At 39.3% G+C, this 22,040-nt stretch overlaps 1 protein-coding gene across 2 annotated transcripts in view; it reads right to left on the bottom strand.

The window, feature by feature from the left end:
• The window catches only part of CPNE8 (copine 8), a 117,781-nt gene that overhangs the window by 7,077 nt on the left and 88,664 nt on the right, over positions 1–22,040 (bottom strand). For both annotated transcript variants that reach the window (XM_076328923.1, XM_076328926.1), the window contains 6 exons: positions 17,662–17,708; positions 16,720–16,901; positions 14,662–14,789; positions 7,916–8,018; positions 3,865–3,922; positions 961–1,034 (listed from right to left, as the gene is read on the bottom strand). In XM_076328923.1, coding sequence (XP_076185038.1) covers positions 961–1,034; positions 3,865–3,922; positions 7,916–8,018; positions 14,662–14,789; positions 16,720–16,901; positions 17,662–17,708 — 592 coding nt within the window. The remainder of the gene's footprint in view (positions 1–960; positions 1,035–3,864; positions 3,923–7,915; positions 8,019–14,661; positions 14,790–16,719; positions 16,902–17,661; positions 17,709–22,040) is intronic.

The following is a 22,040-nucleotide window of genomic DNA, read 5'->3' as shown; positions in this document are numbered from 1 at the left end:
AGGAGACAAGATGGGGTGCCTGGAGCATGGATGAAGTATGTAGTTTGGACAACCTGTGGAGTTCTAGAGATCTGCAGCTCTGAGGGGAAGGGGGATTATGGTGGGTGTGTATGTGCTTGTAAAACTGCTATACCACCCTGTCAGTGGTTGCATAGGTTTGAATGACAACTACTGGGCTGACTGAACGACTGTAGAGAGCAGGAACAGAACCAGAGGACTTTGACAGAGAAATGGAGCCATCTGGGGAATGCAGATGAGAGTAGCACTCTTAGGGCTTGGTTCAGTCACGTAAACACAGATCATAGAATCATAGAAAGGTTTGGGTTGGAAGGGACCTTTAAAGGTCACCTAGTCCAACCCCCCTGCAATAAGCAGGGACAAGTAGATCAGGTTGCTCAGAGCCCTGTCCAACCTGACCTTGAATGTTTCCAGGGATGGAGCATCCACCACCTCTCCGAGTAACCTGTTCCAGCTATCATGTGAGGTTCCTTAAAGCATGAGACACCTGCATGGTCGTATGTGGCAGACACAACATAGGAACTGGGAGACACTCATGGTCTTCTGGACTGGCAAGGAAAAATACCCTACGCATCTCAAATGTACTTGTCAGAAATCTAGGTATTGCTGACTTCCACAAAAGTTGCAGTTTTTCTTTATGGAATCATAGCGAGATTGTAGTACAGAGGCAACTAACTCTTCTCCCATGGCTGTAGAACCCTAAGACTTTATATCAGTGTGCTGCCAGTTAGGGGTCATTGCCTAATGAATGCAGATCCACTGCTATGTGTTATATAAAGGCTTATAGGTATCATAGAGAGTTTCTGAGTTTGTTATGAACACCCCAAGATAAAGTATGTCAGTGCTAAGGTAAAATTAAAGGCAAGAATATAGATAGAAACAAGAATTCAAAACAAACAGGATCAGTAAAATCTAACTACTAGAGTAAATTTTCTCTCCCACCTGCACAATGTCTCTTTCTGCAAACTTTCCTCTTGAAGAAATCCTCACTACATCACCATCCAGTTCTTCCATAGCTTAAAAAAAAAAAAGAAGAAACAAAATGAATTCATCTATGAGTTCAGCTACACAACAAAAGCAATCTTACTGAGAAAAACTTCAGTCAATTTACACTTTAGGGCAACAAAACCAACAGTTGTTATTTAGGTAACTCTTTAGGACCATTTGCGCCATAAAATACATCATGCTTTGTAGTTATTTTGTACTTTTTCATGCTGACAATACATACTTTTTGCCTTTATTGTCATCTTCAGAACAAAACAGACCACAAAACAGTCCTTATCCTTCCAGCTCTCAAACCAGCAAGTATATCTGTTTTGGTAAGGCTATATTTATACTTTCATAGGTGGAGAAGAATTCATCTTCAGCAATTATTCTTACAGAAGATATCATAGGATACAGCACAGAGAGGTAATAACTCACATTCATATTGGAAAAGTAATGACTGTTAATGCATAGGAATGAGGAGTTCGTAAAAAAAAATATTAAATTTATTGGGTAACTCTTCTTGTATCTTTCTGAGCAGGATCCAGGAAAACTCTAAAATTATCCAGATACCCAGAAGCCATTCTAGGTAGAAAGGCATACCTGCCGTCTGGTCAGTGTTGAAATGGATGGACTTGGGATCACAAATTATTGCTCAGCCATTGGATCTGCAATCCTACAATCCTTCTTTCAGCATACGCTATGAAAATCAAAGCCCTGCATCACTGAGCTTCTCAGGGGTTTACAAACTGGGCTGAGGTCACTGAAGCCAGCATTTCAAAATCTAATTCTTCCAATGCAAGAACTAGAAAGCATAAATGACGCTATCAGGGGCCAAGTTCAAGCCAATCAAAAGAGCATGTTTGTTCAAAGAAAAAATTAGTATGTCTGTAGAGCACATTGCCAGATGATGCTGTTGATGCAAAAATGTGTATGTGTTCAAACCAGGAGACTGAACAAGTATTTGAAGGAGAGATCCACTGAAAATTTCCAAAACAGACATAAAGCACATCCTGCTCAGGAAATTCAAATCTAAAAACAGTATTCAGGGAAGTATCATATCTGCTTATTCTGTTCTTAACATTCTCTAGATATCCACCCATGGCCATATCAGATACAGAATACTGGGCAAAACGGACCCCTGATCTGACCTGTTATAGTCATCCTCACATCCTTAAGTAAAGCTCTGCCAAATGTATGTGCCATCTATCTGAGCTCCAGACTTTTAAGAACCCCTCTGGTCGCCCCCAGGGGCTGGGAGATCTAGGGGGCAGTGATATCTGGAGAGGAGTAGCTTAGTCTCTCTACAGCAGAACTGAGGCTTCACTGGCATTTGAATTGTAAGACAGTGTGCGTGGAACATACACCCTCCTACAGACACACTTCTTCAGCATCCACATCAGACAGGAATCTGTTGTTTTTTCCAGAAGGAATTGCTGCAGATGGAAAAGTCATTTCTCTGCCCTCTTGGGCACTGAGGGACTACAGATTTGGCGGGACTACAGATTTGGCAGACATCTAATAGGTGAATTTCACTGAGGCAGTATACTGAAGGAGTGTGGGTCCAAAGATGGAAACTGTATCCTGCAGTACAATCAGGATCCTGCCTTAAGAAAAGCCATAGGGATGACACCCCAAGAACTCTGCAAAGACAACCTCCAGAAGTAAAAAGAATACAGAATCTACATGTCCTGACTGACTTAAGGGGAGCCTGGGCAAACCCAAGGACTGGACAAACAGGGAGAAAGGGAAAAGGCAAAGGAGGGGTGAGAGAAAAGTGAGTAACGTATGACTAAAGTTGGAATTCTCATGGATAAAAATGAAGTTTGCAAGTTTCCCTCATATGCATTTATGAAGATAAACTGTCTTTTCTCATTGCTTGTGGTGTACAATAACCTGAAGTGTAAGCGTCCACCTGGACAATCTCTTCAAGGAATAAGATACTTAAAATTATCACTAATATACCACTTGCCAAAAAACACAAGTCAGTCAACCCCCAATAAATTTTTTTTGTGTTATTTTTTCCTCTTGTTTTCATACTTTTAGAATATTTGTACAAGAATTAACATGTACGGTCATTAGTGACTATTTTCATTATACATCTGTGGTAGTACTAAGTATATTTTATGTACAGAAAAAGGCATGCTGTCTGACCAGAAGTACTAGAATTAAAAAGAAAGGATGTAGGACTTTGAGGAATAGATATACAGGGAATGTCTATACTTCATAGTGCAGTGATATACATGATGGGACTTAATAAATTAGTCCAAATAACGGAAGCAGCTTAGTTATTGCAGTAGAGAGTGGTGTTCCGGAACACCGCATGAAAGAATATGTCAACAATCCTGGTAATTTCTCTCCTAGTGTAATATTCTCTCAATGCTGCTACACAGTAAGGCTCACTCCTGCTATCTAGTGAAACCCAGTTTAACCCAGATCACCTCCTCAAATGTATTTATTCTTCTCAGTATTTTATTACTGCAGTAAGAACAGATGATCAATATTTCCAGTCAACTGACACTTCACAAGGCAACTAAATATCCGTGTTGAAGAAATTCAACATTATTTGAGTATATTTACTTTATTGTGGGTTTTTTTTTCCAATCATCTTCTGGAGCTCTGTAAATGCTGAGTCCCTATGTGGTTCTGTGACTTGAACAGAGTGCCTGTGGGGCTACACAGCTCCACATGGTAGCTTGTAATCATACTCGGTTATCAATCAATCCAGCTGGAAATGTCAACAGTGCTTACTGCTTGTTCCATATCATGCTCTTTTAAAGAACAATATTTGTTTGAAAAGCTATGTATTACTAAAATGTAAACAAATATAAAAAATTCTAGGAAAAACACTAGAGCACTTACCATCAAACTCTGCTGGTCCTACCCCCACTATAATTATTGACATTGGAAGCTTTGAAGCCTTCAAAAGAAGAAGAAAAAGAAGTTTAACGCATTACATAACCTCTGCCAATAATATGTGAGATCTGAGGACAATCTGAATAAAAAACATGCAGAAGTTATGTTTTAAAGAACATTTTTTTTTCCACCTAAAAAGTTGAGTGGCGTAAAATGTCTGCTTAAGTGGTACAAAACATCTTGGATGAAGATAGAAAGGCAGATGATTATTTTAATTTATTTTTTCCTTATAAAGTCTTTGAATCTCATAAGATTGTAATTAAACACAACAATCTATGTTAGGATTTAATACTAATATGACAATTAAGATGATAAATTTATCTTAGAAGCTTTTGTAAACTGTCAATAATTGCAAATATGTACCTAATGACAGTTTGACATTTATTTAAATGTACTTTGCCGTTTCTTGATATTACATAGCTGCTTGGAACCATGTGACACTATTTTTTACACAGATCTCATGCCATTTTTTCTCAAGATAATAAATCACCTGTTTGAGCAATATGTATCTTATATTTCTTCTATGAATGAAATTTTATTCAAGTCAGTCATCCATGCCACAAAGTAAACAAGATATCAAACTGGCTTATGTTAAGATTTTTTATTTTACTTAATCTTTTTAATTCAATGAAACAAGGCAAAGATGATATCTGGCTTTCCCTGAATAAACTCTCTGTAAAGCCTTTAAAATTACGAAGACAGTATCATAAATATTGGATTCTCCTGCCCTGACAGTAGCACCAGATATCTGCTAGTTCACAGAAATAAGCTGAAACTGCCTCTGTTGAGGAGGGTAACAACCGAAAAAAAAAAATCTACCCAATGTCAGGGTTGGCAACCGGTCCTTATTGAGATATTCTGATGAACTATGAAATGTCTACAGTCATTTTAAACAGGAGTATTCGCTGGCCAAAAATCACAGATGTACACTTTCTGCTAAATTAAACTCTGCTTCACTGAAGTCTGAAGTCAAGTGGTTTTAGAACACACTGTTATATTTTTCTTTTGGAATATAAAAAGTGTTTTTCTCCCTCATTCAAAAGATATTCTCATTTTAGATATATCACCATTTCCCATTCTTCATCTGTCATAATACTACATATAAAACCAACTTTCTTTAAGCAGAAGATTTACAATTACTATAAACATTCTATTTAAAACAATGAAGATACGCCATTCTAAAAAATCACTATTTAATGTTCTACACCACTATACGTTATCCACTATACACTATACATTGACTGCAAATTCATCACAAAGTGTTACTACATACTCAATCTTCCAGCTAAAATTTTGTAGCAGAGTAAAAAAATTAAGAGTCTCTTGTTAGTTAAATACTAATACACTACTGAAGATAATAGTAAAAGCTGTCTGGCCATGGTCCTGGGCAAACAGCTCTAGGTGGCCCTGCTTGAGCAGGGGGGTTGGACAAGATGACGTCCAGAGGTCCCTTCCAACATCAACCAGTCTGTGATTCTGTGATTAAGGGCCATAAATACAGTGTAACTGAATTACAGCGTACTGCATAAGTCAATAATAGTGAGTACAGAATATTTTTGAGACATGCAGGCATTTCTTAGAACAGAACATCTTCTGTTTTTCAGGTGTTTTCTAGAATCTTACTGCTTGATTGTAAAGAAAACATCCTTTAAAGAGATTCCTACTCACATAGGCACAGTATATGTGATACAATGTATATGAAACAGTAAGTGGCAAGGACAGCATAAAGACAAAGAGTTAAACTTTTGCATATAAACTTAAGTGTTGGCACTTCCTGAATGACAGCATAACCTTTAAACAGTTTGGTAAAACAGAATGTCTGACACATATGATGTAATGAGAAAGATACTAAAAGCACAATTAGTGTTAAAAAATGAAATATACTCTTCCTGAGTTTTATACATATGTCGTGGTTTAATTTCAGTCGGCAACTAAGCACCACGCAGCCGCTCGCTCACTCCTCCCCACCCGGTGGGATGGGGGAGAGAATTGGAAGAGCACAAGTTAGAAAAACTCGTGGGTTGAGATAAAAACAGTTTAATAATTGAAATAAAATGATAATAATAATATGATAATAATAATAATACACAAAACAAGTGATGCACAGTACAATTGCTCACCACCCGCCGACCGATGCCCAGCCAGTCCCCGAGCAGCGGCCCCCCCGGCCAGCTTTCCCCAGTTTATGTACTGAGCATGACGTCACATGGTATGGAATGTCCCTTTGGCCAGTTTGGCTGTGCCCCCTCCCAGCTTCTTGTGCACCTCCAGCCTTCTCAGTCGGTAGAGCATGGGAAGCTGAAAAGTCCTTGGCTAGTGTAAGCACTGCTCAGCAACAACTAAAACATCGGTGCGTTATCAACTTTGTTCTCATCCTAAATCCAAAACACTGTACCAGCTACTAGAAAGGAAATTAACTCTATCCCTGCCGAAACCAGGACAACATATCAAGTTGCACTGAACATCACTGCCCTTTTTATTATTTTGGATATTATTAAGACTGAAAAAAATGCTATTGAATAGCATTTAATTAGTTCTGTCATGGTATACTGTGCTCACACTTCAAGAAGCATGCAGAAAAATGAATGCATCTTCAAAAAAAGAAGAGACAGCAAACATTCCCAAACTTCCACTCATTCCAAGCTAACAACACATCTGCTGTACTTCCAGACAGTTGCAGACTAACAGCTATTATTCCTGGAAATGAACTATTACTGTAAACAAGGTTTTTCTGTATGTCTTAGTAGCAAATTACTTAATCTTACAAGATATCAGCCAACTGGACTTGCTGTTCTCTTACTTATGGACTTCAAATTGAGGGGTGAGTTAAATCAAGAGCTGCCCTTTTTTCTCCATGGAGCCTTTTTGTCACCTAAAAGAAGCTCATCTAAAAGAAGCTATGTTCCAAACTTCTAGGCTAGACTAGAGGATGAACTTCCAAGCTAAAAGCTTGTTTATCTCCTTTAAAAGTGAGAGTCAGTTTATCCTATTTTAATATTGGAAGCTGGAAGAGGAGAGGAAGTAAACTGGTACCTTCAAACAGTTATAGCTTTGGGTGTAAAAGCTTACCAGGTGGGCTGGCAGAGTCCTCATTAACATACAGACTGTCTACACACTGCTGGCTAGAACTTGAGGGCACCTTGCTCTCCAGTGAAAGACAGAACATTTCAGTGATATTTTCATGTGCACCCTACAAACTGGAATGGTGTTGAATCTCTGCAGGAGGTAGTGAAAGTGGGCCTTCAAAAATATGCCACCTAATGCCACACTACTCATTTTGACATGATGCTTAATTATTTTAATGTAGGCTTTTCACCCACCACTTCACTATCAACTAGATCCACTGCGGTATGTTGAAAACTATTGGTACAGATCTTTTCAAACCCTGTCTGGAAGTTGTTTCTGTGTGTACTTTCATCTGACACTTCCCAGGGGCAAAAGCAAAATGGAACCTGTTCATAATACTGAATATTACTTATATGCATAGCAGTTTTGAAGAGAAAAATATTGAAAATAATGCAGAAACTGAGAAACAATTAAGAATTTTCAAAATTCTAGGGGACTATTCAGAAGGAAATCAGATGACTGGTATGCTTGCCATTTGGGATCAGAAAGTTTGGGGCAGTTTTTAAAAAGGGGGGGGACCAAAGCTGTCTGCAATTACTGGAAAGATAAAGAACAGTTCACTACAAAAAACTGCATAGTAGGATGCGCATGAAGAAGGAGGAGGCAAGAAGCAGATGAGGAAAATCATATGAACATACAGTGTTAGAGAGAAGAGTATTATTTCTCACAGAACACTATCTAATTAAGCTGAAATTCAACTTTTGCTTTCTTTTTGTCTTTATGCATAATACACTTTTGCTGTTTGTAAAAAATGGTTAATTTATGGAACAAATTTAGTGCCTGAAATATTAACTGATTTAGTTTATTGCCTAAAACATTAATTCCTAGAAACGTAATTCTTTTAAATTTCAACACTTTCAGCAAAACTTACATTCACTATGGATTCTTTTGTCTGAGCCATATCGGAAATAACTCCATCTGTAATAATGAGAAGAACAAAATACTGGGAGCCATCTTTTACTGAAGCAGCATATCTAAGGGAAGAAAAAACAACATTATAATAGTAAAAAACCCCCTTTCTACAAAGGAACTAGTATGAAAAGAAGCTGTATTTTTAAAATTTGACTACTAAGGACTATTAAAAATAACGAAACATGACACAGTGGATTTCAGAAGTAAAGACATTCATAATTAAGATGGACATTCTACTTTTAAATGAGAACATTAGAAAAACATAACTAATACAATATTGATATTGATAATCTGCTTGTGTTGAATCAGTGAAAAATGGGAACTGTATCACTACCAAGAGGAGCATGGACTGAATGTCCTTTATAGAATCACGAGTCGTTAGAAAGTCTAAGTTATTTAATAGTTGGGGAACATAGTTTGGTACAAAGGGCATACATTAATATTGAATAGTTAGTTTTATAGCATAAATAAAATTTATCAAGAATCAGCACATTGCATAAATATTTCTTTTTTTTTTTTTGTCTTACAAAACCAGGTTACTTACTGTTGACCATGCTTGCAGATTTATAGTTCACATTTATGTGCACATTTGTAAAATGGCTGAACATGCATCCTGCAACCCTGGCTTAGATATTCATCTCTTTGCACCACCCATAGATGTCCTTTCAAGACTCAAGCTTCTCCCTGTGCTGTACACAAATACAAGACAAAACACCTCCAGTGCCATTCTAGTCCCACCTCAGCCAAAGGACCCAAGAAGCAACTGCTCTTTAAAAATGAGCAGCTTTTGAAGATTTGGAAAGTCCTGAAAGACAGTGAATCCGTAGCAGCCCCACTGAACTCTATGGCCTGCATACCAGAAACTAAGACTTCAGTTCATTTGTCTTCAACTCCCAAGGGTCAAAGTGTCCTATATAGTTAGCGAAGAACTTTTTTTGTGTGGAGCAGGCTGCTCCACTTGCTGCTTCACTTGACAGCGGCCAGTATAGTTCCTACTTTCATGAAGGCTCTTGGTGCTGTGAAGGAGTCAAATAGTAGAACCTTGTAATAGAAGTAGCAATGAGTAGTATGGAGAGCAGTAAAAAAAAAAAAAATTAGTCTCCATATGAATACTGTGGAATATATGCCCGAGTACAGAATATGACTGTCAAAAAACTCACTATTTTATTGGTCACTGAACATGAAAGGCCTGGGTCACTGAACAGGATACGTTCTAATGATGCTTATGATGATTGCATGTGCTTAGAAAATTCTAACTCTGATGTTACACAGTGCATTTGCAAGCGAGTACTGCCAACAAATAAGATGCTGTAACCACAACATTTACAAGAGTTTGGAGGAATGTGGGTGAAATGGAAACTACAACCCACAGAAAGCCATCACATTCCTCCCTCTCCCTCCCCAAGATACAGATGGGTAGAAAAGCCACACAGACAATGAACCTGCTGAATCTATTTGCATGCTGGCAGTAGGGACTGATAGTTAAATATCTAGATAAGCAAGACCTACTGTGGAATACATTTTCACGACCAGGCTGAAATCTCTTTTATCTCATTTTTCTACAATGCTTATACTCTTTTCAATGATGACTGCAGTGACAAGGGATGATGAGAGAGTAAATAAAAATTCGTTATTCTTTCTGAGCACTTAATACTGTCTACATACCTACACTGAAGAAATGGAACAGTAACTTGGTTATTTCAAATTTTCTAAAGAATAAAACATTCTTAAGTCTTTTGCAAGAAAGATCTTATATGAGGAGGGGAGATGACAAAACACTAGGTTGAATCTGGTGTAATTTAGATAACGCCCTAGCTGGGGGAACGGTGATAAACTCATTATCTGCTTAAAGAGCTTCTGAAGAGTTCCGAGATCACAACAGGATAGTAGTATTTAAAATTCATAGAATCATAGAATAGTTTGGGTTGGAAGGGACCTTTAAAGGTCACCTAGTCCAACCCCCCTGCCATGGGCAGGGACATCTTCAACTAGATCAGGTTGCTCAGAGCCCCGTCCAACCTGACCTTGAACGTTTCCAGGGATGGGGCATCCACCACCTCTCTGGGCAACCTGTGCCAGTGTTTCACCACCCTCAGCCTAAAAAAATTCTTCCTTAGATCTAGTCTAAATCTACCCCCCTTTAGTTTAAAGCCATTCCCCCTTGTCCTGTCGCAACAGGCCCTGCTAAAAAGTCTGCCGCCATCTTTTTTATAAGCCCCATTTAAGTACTGATAGGCTGCAAGAAGGTCTCCATGAAGCCTTCTCTTCTCCAGGCTGAACAACCCCAACTCTCTCAGCCTTTCTTCATAGGAGAGGTGTTCCATCCCCCTGATCATTTTCATGGCCCTCTTCTGGACCCGCTCCAACAGGTCCGTGTCTTTCTTATGCTGAGGGCTCCAGAGCTGGACGCAGTACTCCAGGTGGGGTCTCCCCAGAGCGGAGTAGAGGGGCAGAATCCCCTCCCTCGACCTGCTGGCCACGCTTCTTTTGATGCAGCCCAGGATGCGATTGGCCTTCTGGGCTGCAAGTGCACGTTGCTAGCTCATATCTAATTTTTCATCCACCAGTATCCCCACCTCCTTCTCGGCAGGGCTGCTCTCAATCCCTTCATCCCCCAGCCTGTATTGATACCGGGGGTTGCCCCGACCCAGGTGCAGGACCTTGCACTTGGCCTTGTGAAACCTCACGAGGTTCACACAGGTCCACTTCTCCAGCTTGTCCAGGTCCCTCCGGATGGCATCCCGTCCCTCTGGCATGTCGACCGCACCACTCAGCTTGGTGTCATCTGCAAACTTGCTGAGGGTGCACTTGATCCCACTGTCTATGTCATTGATGAAGATATTAAACAGTACCGGTCCCAACACGGACCCCTGCGGGATGCCACTCGTCACCAATCTCCATCTGGACATTGAGCCGTTGACCACTACCCTCTGGATGCAACCATCTAACCAATTCCTCACCCACCGGACAGTCCACCCATCAAATCCATACCTCTCCCGTTTAGAGAGAAGGATGTTGTGGGGGACCATGTCAAAGGCCTTACAGAGGTCCAGATAGACAACATCTCTAGCCCTTCCCATGTCCACTGATGTAGTCACTCCATCATAGAAGGCCACTAGGTTGGTCAGGCAGGACTTGCCCTTGGTGAAGCCATGCTGGCTGTCTCCAATCACCTCCCTGTCCCCCAGGTGCCTTAGCATAGCTTCCAGAAGGATGTGTTCCATGATCTTCCCAGGCACAGACATGAGACTGACTGGCCTGTAGTTCCTCGGGTCTTCCTTTTTTCCCTTTTTAAAAATGGGGGTTATGTTTCCCCTTTTCCAGTTAGTGGGAACTTCACCGGACTGCCACGACTTCTCAAATACGATGGATAGTGGCTTAGCAACTTCATCTGCCAGTTCCTTCAGGACCCACGGATGGATCTCATCAGGTCCCATGGACTTGTGCACCTTCAGGTGCCTTAGATGGTCTCGAACCTGATGTTCTCCCATAGTGGGCGGCTCTTCATTCTCCCAGTCCCCGCCTTTGCCTTCTGCGGCTTGGGCAGTGAAGCTCAAGCACTTGCCGGTGAAGACTGAGGCAAAAAAGTCATTGAGTACCTCCGCCTTCTCCATGTCCCGGGTAACCAGGTCTCCTGTTTCTTTCCAGAGAGGGCCCACATTTTCCCTCGTCTTCCTTTTATCACTGACGTACCTATAGAATCTTTTCTTGTTGCCCTTGACCTCCCTGGCCAGATTTAATTCTATCAGGGCTTTAGCTTTCCTAACCTGATCCCTGGCTGCTCGGACAATTTCTCTGCATTCCTCCCAGGCTACCTGTCCTTGCTTCCACCCTCTGTAGGCTTCCTTTTTGTGTCTGAGTTTGTCCAGGAGCTCCTTGTTCATCCATGCAGGCCTCCTGGCGTTTTTGCCTGACTTCCTCTTTGCTGGGATGCATCGCTCCTGAGCTTGCAGGAGGTGATCCTTGACTATTACCCAGCTTTCTTGGGCCCCTCTTCCCTCCAGGGCTTTGTCCCATGGCACTCTACCAAGCAGATCCCTCAAGAGGCCAAAGTCTGCTCTCCTGAAGTCCAGGGGAGTGAGCTTGCTGTGCGCCCTCCTCGGTGCTCCACCTTGAGCTCCACCATTTCGTGGTCACTGCAGCCCAGGCTGCCCTTGAGCTTCACATTCCCCACCAGACCCTCCTTGTTGGTGAGAACAAGGTCCAGCGTAGCACCTCTCCTTGTTGGCTCCTCTACCACTTGGAGAAGGAAGTTATCATCGACGCATTCCAGGAACCTCCCGGATTGCTTATGCCCTGCTATGTTGTCCCTCCAACAGATGTCGGGGTAGTTGAAGTCCCCCATGAGGACCAGGGCTTGTGAGCGTGAGGCTGCTCCTATCTGTCTATAGAGGGCCTCATCCGCTCAGTCTTCCTGGTCGGGTGGCCTGTAGCAGACCCCCACCATAATGTCACCTGTCCCTGCCCTTCCTTTAATCCTGACCCACAAGCTCTCGGTCGGCTCCTCATCCATCCCCAGGCAGAGCTCCATGCACTCCAGCTGGTCGTTGACATAGAGGGCGACACCCCCTCCTCGTCTCCCCTGCCTGTCCTTCCTAAAGAGCCTGTATCCCTCCATCCCAACACTCCAATCATAGGAGCCATCCCACCATGTCTCCGTGATGCCAATAAGGTCGTAGCCCTGCAGGCGTGCGCACGTCTCTAACTCCTCTTGTTTATTCCCCATGCTACGTGCGTTTGCATAGAAGCATTGAAGTTGGGCCCCCGATGAAGCTGTCTTACTGGCTGGAGTTCCTTTGTGCTGCTCTTCAGGCGCTCTCCTGCTGACCTGTGTTCCTTCTCCAGGCTCTGGGCATCTATTGCTGGTCCTGGCATCAAAGTGGTACGAGTGGGATGGATTGAGGTTCCCCTCCCCCGGCATCTCTCATTGTTTCCAGAGATGTCATCAGAGGCATAGTTGTAATAGGAGGGATTTGGGAAGAAGACATTTCTTTGAGACTGAAGGTACCTTCAAAGAGTAACGGCAGGCTAGATCACAATTTCTAGTATGATGTCTGTGAAAGTCAATAGAATAGCCAAGAAACTGACCCGTGAAAGAAAATGATGTTACTGAGAACTGGACCGATACATGGATTGTATTAAGGATGATCATGCAGTGGAAATCCTCATGACGATACTTAGCTTTTCCTCTATAATTTAGTGTGATTTGCTACCAGAAGGGAGTTCCCAAAGTTTGCAACAACTTGATATTTAGACAAAAGTTCAGTGGAAGAACTACAAATGCTGGTGACGGGCTTGTGTAATTCTGCAAAAGTTGACAAACATTCCTGAGAAACAACTGCTGAGAAATGGAACTCAATTTATGCCAATGCTTTGATGGTACTAGATCAAGAATTTCAATTTTTGCAATGAACAGGAGGCTTGAGGTTAATTGCCAAATTCTGAACCAGCCAGCTCAGCTGATACGACCAGTTCTAAAGAAGAAGAGCGAGCTAGAAAAGTCAATGGGTTAGATTTCCAGTTAACATGGCTAATGCAGATACTGAATGCCACATATACAGAATTCAGCTGTCACAAGGATTGGCATATTTCCTCACAATCTGAAAACTGCTACTGGAGAGATCCTGTCAAAGGAAAGATTAAAAGGAGACAGCTAGTTGCTAAAGACAAGCAATGGAATATACATGTACATAATTTGAATGGTATGATTCGAAGATAGAACAACTAATCCTAGTGATAGATAACTGAAATCAGGTATCTAGCCATGCTAGGGTGCACAGAAAATTCTTTGCACCATAGAATTTGCAAATTATTTTTCATTAGGCTGTAGAACTAACAACCGCAAGAACAGACAGTAAATAAATATTTCTTGCTCTAACAATTAACTATACTGCAAGCTCATAAATAAAACATTAACAGTACAATAATTTACACATCCCTACCACTTTATCTTATAAACATTAGTTCTTTCTCTGTATGTATAAATAAAATAAAATCTGTTCAGGTAGTTAGCTAAATTATCTGAGACATACCACTTTTCCTGTACCAACACATGGAGGTATACTGTAAAGTCAAGATCTTGTCTGCCAAAATAAGGCAACATTATCCTTCGTAAGAAACTTCTACAAACACAAGAAGGGTTTTACTTTGAGAAGTTAGATGAGGTGTTGCATAACGCAGCACCATGGCTCTCCAACGGTGGCTGCTGTACTATTGCCTTAACAGTACCACCACCAGCTGGGAATTGTTGCCACAGAGCGCCCTAGAAAATTTTGTTGACGATTTGGACGTTTTGAGATTAGACGAACTACATATGCCTAAAAAAAAAAATCCATTTTATAAATTTTTTGATAGATTTATGTCTTTTCTGTGAAGCAAAAATACTCCAAAGGACAAAAAAGGAACATGGCAGAGTGATCTCTCAAAAATTTTCTTTCATTATGATTTCTCCTAAGATTTTAACACAGGGTGGATCAACTGGATCACTTGCATTTATTTTTAATCAGCAATGAAATTCTGCATAATACTAGCACATGGTCTTCAAACCTACTCAAAGGTACAAGTTAATCATGTTAGACCGAATAAACAAAACAACTGTAAATACCTTTTTCAATATTTAGCATGATGTAAAAATGTTAGCCTTTTATATGTGACAGTTGTACTGACAATAAGAAGTTTCTGCAAAGTACCTGTTGTGATGCTTACCTGGCTACGTGATTAATTACAGGGGCAAAGTTTGTTGGTCCATAAAGCTGTACAGATTTTAGACTCCTGTAATATGCCTCCATTACACCATCAATTCCATGGCAGTATGGATTTTGAGGGTTTCCATTCTAATGAAAATAAGAGATGATCAATCACTAAAAGTAATCACGAAGTGAACACTACCCAGTGTACATTTTTAAGTGGCAAAGACATAAGCATTCTAGGATCTATTCAGAGAGTATACTACAAATGCCCAATGTAAGCGCCATGGCTGGTTGTGAGTGATAACTGCTTAGGGAAGGAGGTTCTAGCAGCCTCATGTTATATGCAGTCTGAATCACTGGAACTGGCTCCTAGGCACAAATACCATCTTAAGTAGAATTAAACAGTCTTTCTTACATGCAACAGTAACAGGCATTTCCCCATGAGGATTTAACGTATGAATTACAGGGCCGATGTAAAACTGGAATCATGTTTAGGAGCACAATTCTGGCTCAATAATTTCTTATTTTAAAGATGTGAAAAAAAGAAATGGTAGCTAGATCCTCATGTTCATACACTATGTGAGTATAAGGTAAACTATAAACTCATCATTGTTTTGGTACAATGTTTCTGCATTGGAAAACTGATTTTCAACCTGGTATAAACAGATGAAGAAAGGAACTTATTCTTTGGGAATCCACTGATATGGCTGGGACTGTAAATTCTTTGGGTAGGCATTTTACTACCTATCTCGATAGTGACTCTATAATGAGGATACCTATTTACAGATGACAATACAAACATATAAGCTAAATCCCAGATTACTGACCCATGTCAGGCCAGACAAATGATCCACGTAAGGCTTCAAAACCTTCCAAATCACCTTACTCTCCTTCATGTGCAAACACCTCATTGGCTTAATGTGCCAGTATGTCATTCTGAGGCAGAGTATACCTCCCTGAGAATCTAGAAAAGCAAAGGGGATTTTTTGATGGAATTGATCTAGAACATTAAAATAGAGTGTTGAAAACACTGCTTAGCATTAAATGGGAGACACCTATATATGTTTATATATGGAGGAAGGAAAAAAAGACTTTTTTCCTCTGTAAAAGCACCACAATGCCTCATGAATTAACTGAATTAATTTTAGAAACAACTTTTAAAACTGAAAGTAGCCAGGAATAAGGCTGCTGTTTTAATAGCCTTAAGATTATATATATCAATATAATTGAACTTGCTACACAAAAGTCCAAAGGAAGTCTGTGATTCAAGTGAATTATCTGCAATTGCACATGTTTTAAATTACTATCCATGTGAAAAGCCTTTCCTTGAGATAAGACATGTGGCATTGTTTTCTAGCACAGGTTGACAGAAGAAATACACATCTACAATCACCAGTCTTCTGCCATGTCTTTGCTGCTATCTAATTAAAACTCACCCGATATACCTACACTTGCTGTAATTCTGACAACTTTATCCTACTCAGAGAAGAACAAAAAACTCAAAATAAGCAAGTAGATAAACATCCACACTAATCACAAGCATCAGTTATAACGCATCAACCTTTCTGGCAAATCCTGTTAGATTTTAGGTTTGTAATTTAACTGGCACATGGACCAGTCTCAGATTTGTTCTTGTCACCTCAGGTTATAGTCCATTTAGTTATCTTTATGTCTCTAAACTAGCAGCCTGTAAAAGATAAAGAGATCCCAGAAAATGAGAGAGAACAATAACAATAATGAAAGATTATCTTGGATCATGATTCACTTGCTTCTTAAGATAGATTAGCTTCAATCTGAAGTCTTTCAAGCATCTGTTTCTCATGCTGCTACAGCTGAGGTTATAGATGATTACTTTTCTTTATTACTATTTTTGGCCTACAGGGACTTTTTGACTCTGGATTTCTCTCAGTAACTTCACTATGATGAAAAATTTTGAAACAGTCTTTTAGACAGAAGAATTAGCACATTCTCTGTTCTTTACTTGTCCAGTAATTGCTTAAGACTGCAACCTTAAGTCCCAAAATTTTATTGTACTAAAGAAATTCAAATAATATATAAATATTTATTTACTTACCAGTGCAAATTCATGTGATACTCTTCCATCTGGAGGCAGTCTAGCTCCAAAACCTAGAGCTGGGAACATTTTATCACTATCATAGTCCTGAATTATTTCACCTACTGCTTTCAGTGCCATGCCATAAGCATTCAGCTGATAGGGATTCATGTAGTGCAGTGAAGTAGGCTGTGAAGGGTTACCTGTTGAATCAAGGATCAGATTTACTTTAAAACTGAATCACTTCAAAATTTTCTCTTTTAAAAATGTTAGAAATCTAAGAAAGCAGAAATTGGAAAGAAAAGATCATTAAAAGAAAATTAACTTATTTCCTATATACATAACTATGGTTGTATCAGGTAATGCAATGTTCTGAATACGTTTTTAATAGGTGAACAGTAGTAGCTGTAAACCTTCAGCGTTGAAAGGGCAGCAAGAAACTGTAATTAGACTTGTAGATTTGTGTCATTTTATAATATGATATACACTTTTAAGATGAAATTTACGGAAGTATTATGACATTCTGAAAGCAGCTTTGGAGGAGGATCAAAACTTATCTCTGCTTCACCCCACTTCACTCCTTCCTTTTGCCCCTCTCAAGGGGGTCTTCTAAGTTAGTCAGTTTTCTCCCAGCAATAATATAAAACAAAACAAAAAAATCAGAAAGTACATAAATATTTGCAAACTGCTCCTACTTTTTCAATTCTATATGTAACTTTTTGAGTTTCTATCTGTTTTGTTTGCTGTTCTGTTTGCTCTGCTTTTCTGGACAGGAATTGGCCTCTAGTCTGTTGCTCAGCAAAATGGAATCCTGATTCCAGGTGGTGCCAGGCATACAGATAATCAATAATACAATGAAATTAAACAGAATACTGATATAGATACATACACACACACACACATATATACACTTAAAACTGAACATAGCACATACATACACAAGATGTTTATTTTTATTCTTACCATTTGAGGCTGTGAAATCAATAGCTACTGTGAAATTGATTTGGGTTCTGTACAAAAAGCAAATACAAATCTTATTAATAGTTTTACTGTTATGTGGAAAAATAAACAAGAGATTATAACATTGTTTGTGGACAAACTGTAGGACACTGACTTTCTAATACAGGAAATAAACACTGAAAATACTCTTTTATAAGGTTCCAGCCAAGAGCTATGCAACACTATTTTATTAACACACTGAAAACAGTTACTTTACTCCATCCTTCCTTTTTTCATTGTTTATGAAAAATCCAAAATCATTAATAAGGTTATTAATATCCATAAACATTATTAATTCATTTTCAACAGTAATACTGATTTTTCCTTGGACATATTTTTTCCCTAGTCATGGAAGACTTTGACAAGGGAAGTAGGCTTTTATTAATTTGCTCCTTTTCTTAACACTAGAACTGTGTCTTCAATCAGAACATGTTTGAAATCATGCTATGCATAAAATCTTTGGACAGGATATCATAGTTTTTGGCAGTGGGTTTCTTTCATGTGATGAACATAGTCAATACTTTGAGTGAGCATATCAAGGTAATTCTTGGAAGACAAAAGTAAAATCTGAAAGCAGGAATATAAAGATCTGTATTTGGAGCAATAGCTAAATAAAGCCATTATCGTGCATGGATCAGTTGTTAGCATAGACTTATTGTCAGAAAAATTAATCGTTAATAGACTTTTACAGAGTGACAATCCAATTAAACGCAGTTCTGTTCTGCAACTTCCTTCAGGACAAAATACTGTTGTTCTGGAGATAATCTCTTAGCTAGTAACACTCTATCAGGAAAAAGAGTTTGTATAAATTTGAAAATTGACTTTTTGCTCAGAGTCTTTTACACCTTCCTTCGAATTTCTGCCTCTCAGTGTGTGTAACTATGAACTTAATGACCAAATTAGCAAACATTAAAGCTCTTTGAAAGTTACTGAACAGATTTAACTCACGCACTTTTAGATTAAACATCAACAGCCTGACACCTGGCCTTGCAGTAGTGGTTTTACTGCTTAAATAACCTGACGTGCCCAGAGAAAATACTAGTTATTTCATAAAAAGCTGGGTATGAAAAAAAAATTCACATGGAATCACTTTATCATACTGATCAAGGCTAATGCAAACTAAGCTAGGTTATGGGTGGACTTTGTCTCCAGAAAGTGGTAAAAGCCTACCAATGCCCACAGTATCAAGAATAGTCCTTGGAACATCTTCAGCCTGGAATATGTCTAAAAACACTGTGGCCTCAATATGGACTTCAACAAAAAAAAACCCAGTGAAAGCTGCTGCAATCTCTGAAAAGCTGAGAGACCTACGCTTTATGAGAGAAGTTTTCTGCCAATACTTCTGCATTCTGCTTTATGCAGTTTCACCAAAAAATTTTTAATGACATGACAAGTCAGATTATGTTTGATCTGTACCCAAATGTCAGGCCCTGTGCCTTCTTAATCACAATGTCCTTCTGCACTGTCAGTGAGTTGTAAGAATAAAGATCCTAAGAAGTGCGTGTCAACTAGTTTTCTACAACCATCATTATAGTTTGCAGAAAAGTTGTCTTCCTCAGATAATAACACATTAGGAAAAACAATAACAAAAAAGTCTAATACAATACCATTTCTAGATTTATGCTTACAGTCCTTATTGGCATCGCTAAGCAAAACTGCTTTTGGGCTATAATCTCCCTGTACTTAAATTTTAAGGGCTTTGGTGTGGTGCAATGTTTGAAGAGTAAAACAAGACTCCTCCAAGCATTACATGTCAGGTACATGAACTACAGAAATCCTTCAGCATGCTGAAGAATGTGTCACTGAGAAAAAAACCTCAAACAGCTTTTCTTCTGCATAAGAACAGGAAAACTTACTTGTAAACTCATTTCCTGGATCAGCTACTCTGATCCAATTGGTAAGAAGAAATGAGTTTCACAGATTCTGAATTCAAGACAGAAACAAGAGAAAGCACAGTAAAACAAGATTAAAAAAGAAAATGGCTAACAAAAGTAAAAGAAAAAATATTAGAACCACATCTAATGGCAAAAAGGACAGTCAATTTTCATGTGACTACAGGCAATGACTGATAGCATCAGTTTCTGGAGTATTTCTCAAAGCGGTTGTCATGGTTTAACCCCAGCCGGCGACTGAGCACCACACAGCCACTCGCTCACTCCCCCTCAGTGGGATGGGGGAGAGAATCGGAAGAGTAGAAGTGAGAAAACTCGTGGGTTGAGATAAAGACAGTTTAATACTTAAATAATAAAAAAAGAATATACAAAAGCAAGTGATGCATGATGCAATTGCTCACCACCTGCCAATGGATGCCCAGCCAGTCCCCGAGCAGCAGCCCCCCCCGGCCAGCTTTCCCCTAATTTATATACTGAGCATGACGTCATACGGCATGGAATATCCCTTTAGCCAGTTTGGGTCAGCTGTCCTGGCTGTGCCCCCTCCCAGCTTCTTGTGCACCTCCAGCCTTCTCAGTCGGTACAGCATGGGAAGCTGAAAAGTCCTTGACTAGTGTAAGCACTGCTCAGCAACAACTAAAACATCGGTGTGTTATCGACATTACTCTCCTACTAAATCCAAAACACAGCACTGTACCAGCTACTGGGAAGAAAATTAACTCTATCCCAGCCGAAACCAGGACAGCAGTGTATCTATAGTAAATGTATACTGCTCCAGATAACAGAAACCCATCTGGTAAACTAGAAAAACTCCCTCTCCCATTTACAATCCACTGTAATCTGGACTATGATTTTTGTCCAAGCAGAAGAGTATGCATATTACAGTATCTGCCAATTTGACAATTATAAAAATCCTGATATAAGATCAAAACAGATGTCTACATCTCTAGAATTTGTTTCCATCTGTATGTGCATTTCGATGATACTGCTATAGAAAAATATGCAAGAACTTAAACCAATTACTTTATTTCAACAATTTATAGATGACTGTACACAGATTAGATTTCAGTTTCCTAAATATAGGTTCCTAATGTTATTTTAGAGCCCCCAGGGTACTTACTACACCATGGAAATTTCTGGGAGTCTAAAATGGCATTAAATGCCTATATAGTTCAGCAAACTGGATCCCACTCTTAATGCAACTGTCGCTTTGTATTATGGACTCATGGCCACAGAGAATGTCATTCATGTCTTACAGAGAACCAGGAAAGCTAGAACAAACTCTGTTAGGGCAAACCCGCACTGTGACTGCCCTATGTTTTCAATGACCATTTTGTTTCATATATCATACAACATATGTATGGAGAAAAGGAGGCTCAGAGGAGACCTTATCGCGCTCTACAACTACCTGAAAGGAGGTTGTAGCAAGGTGGGTGTCGGTCTCTTCTCCCAAGTAACAAGCGATAGGACGAGAGGAAATGGCCTCACGTTGCGCCAGGGGAAGTTTAGATTGGACATGAGGAAAAATTTCTTCACTTGAAAGGTTTATCAAGCATTGGAACAGGCTGCCCAGGGAAGTGGTTGAGTCACCATCTCTGGAGGTATTTAAAAGACTTAGGGACATGGTTTAGTGGTGGACTTGGCAGTGCTAACAGTTGGACTCAATGATCTTAAAGGTCTTTTCCAACCTAAACGATTCTATCATTCTGTATCTGAAACATCCCTCTGAATATGATCTCATGGAAAAGAGACATAGAAGCCTAAGGTACACAAGGCACCAGTGACCTCTGAGGAAAGAAATAATAAATTGCAAAAAGGTACAAAATAAAGGTCAACCCTTGTAGTCAAAATTATCGAATTGTAATTAAACATTTTTTGAAAACAAAACTGGGTCTTTCAAACAAACAATTCAACTTCAAATTAGTACCACTGGAGAAAATATTTTCAAAAGCAGCTGTAATATTGTGAACATGTGTATTTTGTGTGAAAGATTATTAAGAAAAGGTATTAATTTCTCTACTATTTCACCAGGACTGAAAAAATTAACCAGCCGTAACTAAAAAATTAATCCAGGAAGGCTAATTTAAAGGGTGTGTGTCATGAAAACATAAGATACAACTACTTTGGAAGCCAAATGGGATTACTGGGAAATCAATCTGGATGACATTTTAAGAAGTGTTTTCATGGTAACACATGTTATTCTAGAACCAAATTAAATGTAATGAATATATCTGAAAGTCCACTGTCCTGTTTTTATTTCTACTACGTATTTTATTTCTTTTTAACAGACTAATTCTTAGGTTGTATCAAGTACATGTTATTAGGTTACTGTTATTATTAACATATTAACCTTCATGAACAATAACATATTTTTTAATAAGATTATTGATTTCTGTATTTTGTGTAAGGGACATGACCTAAAAAATCATTAATTCAGAATAAGGATGCTCA

Source organism: Aptenodytes patagonicus, chromosome 1 (genome assembly GCF_965638725.1).
Source record: "Aptenodytes patagonicus chromosome 1, bAptPat1.pri.cur, whole genome shotgun sequence".
Lineage (NCBI taxonomy): Eukaryota > Metazoa > Chordata > Aves > Sphenisciformes > Spheniscidae > Aptenodytes > Aptenodytes patagonicus.
Note: the sequence above shows the minus strand (reverse complement) of the source record. Positions and strands in the feature narration are given on the sequence as shown.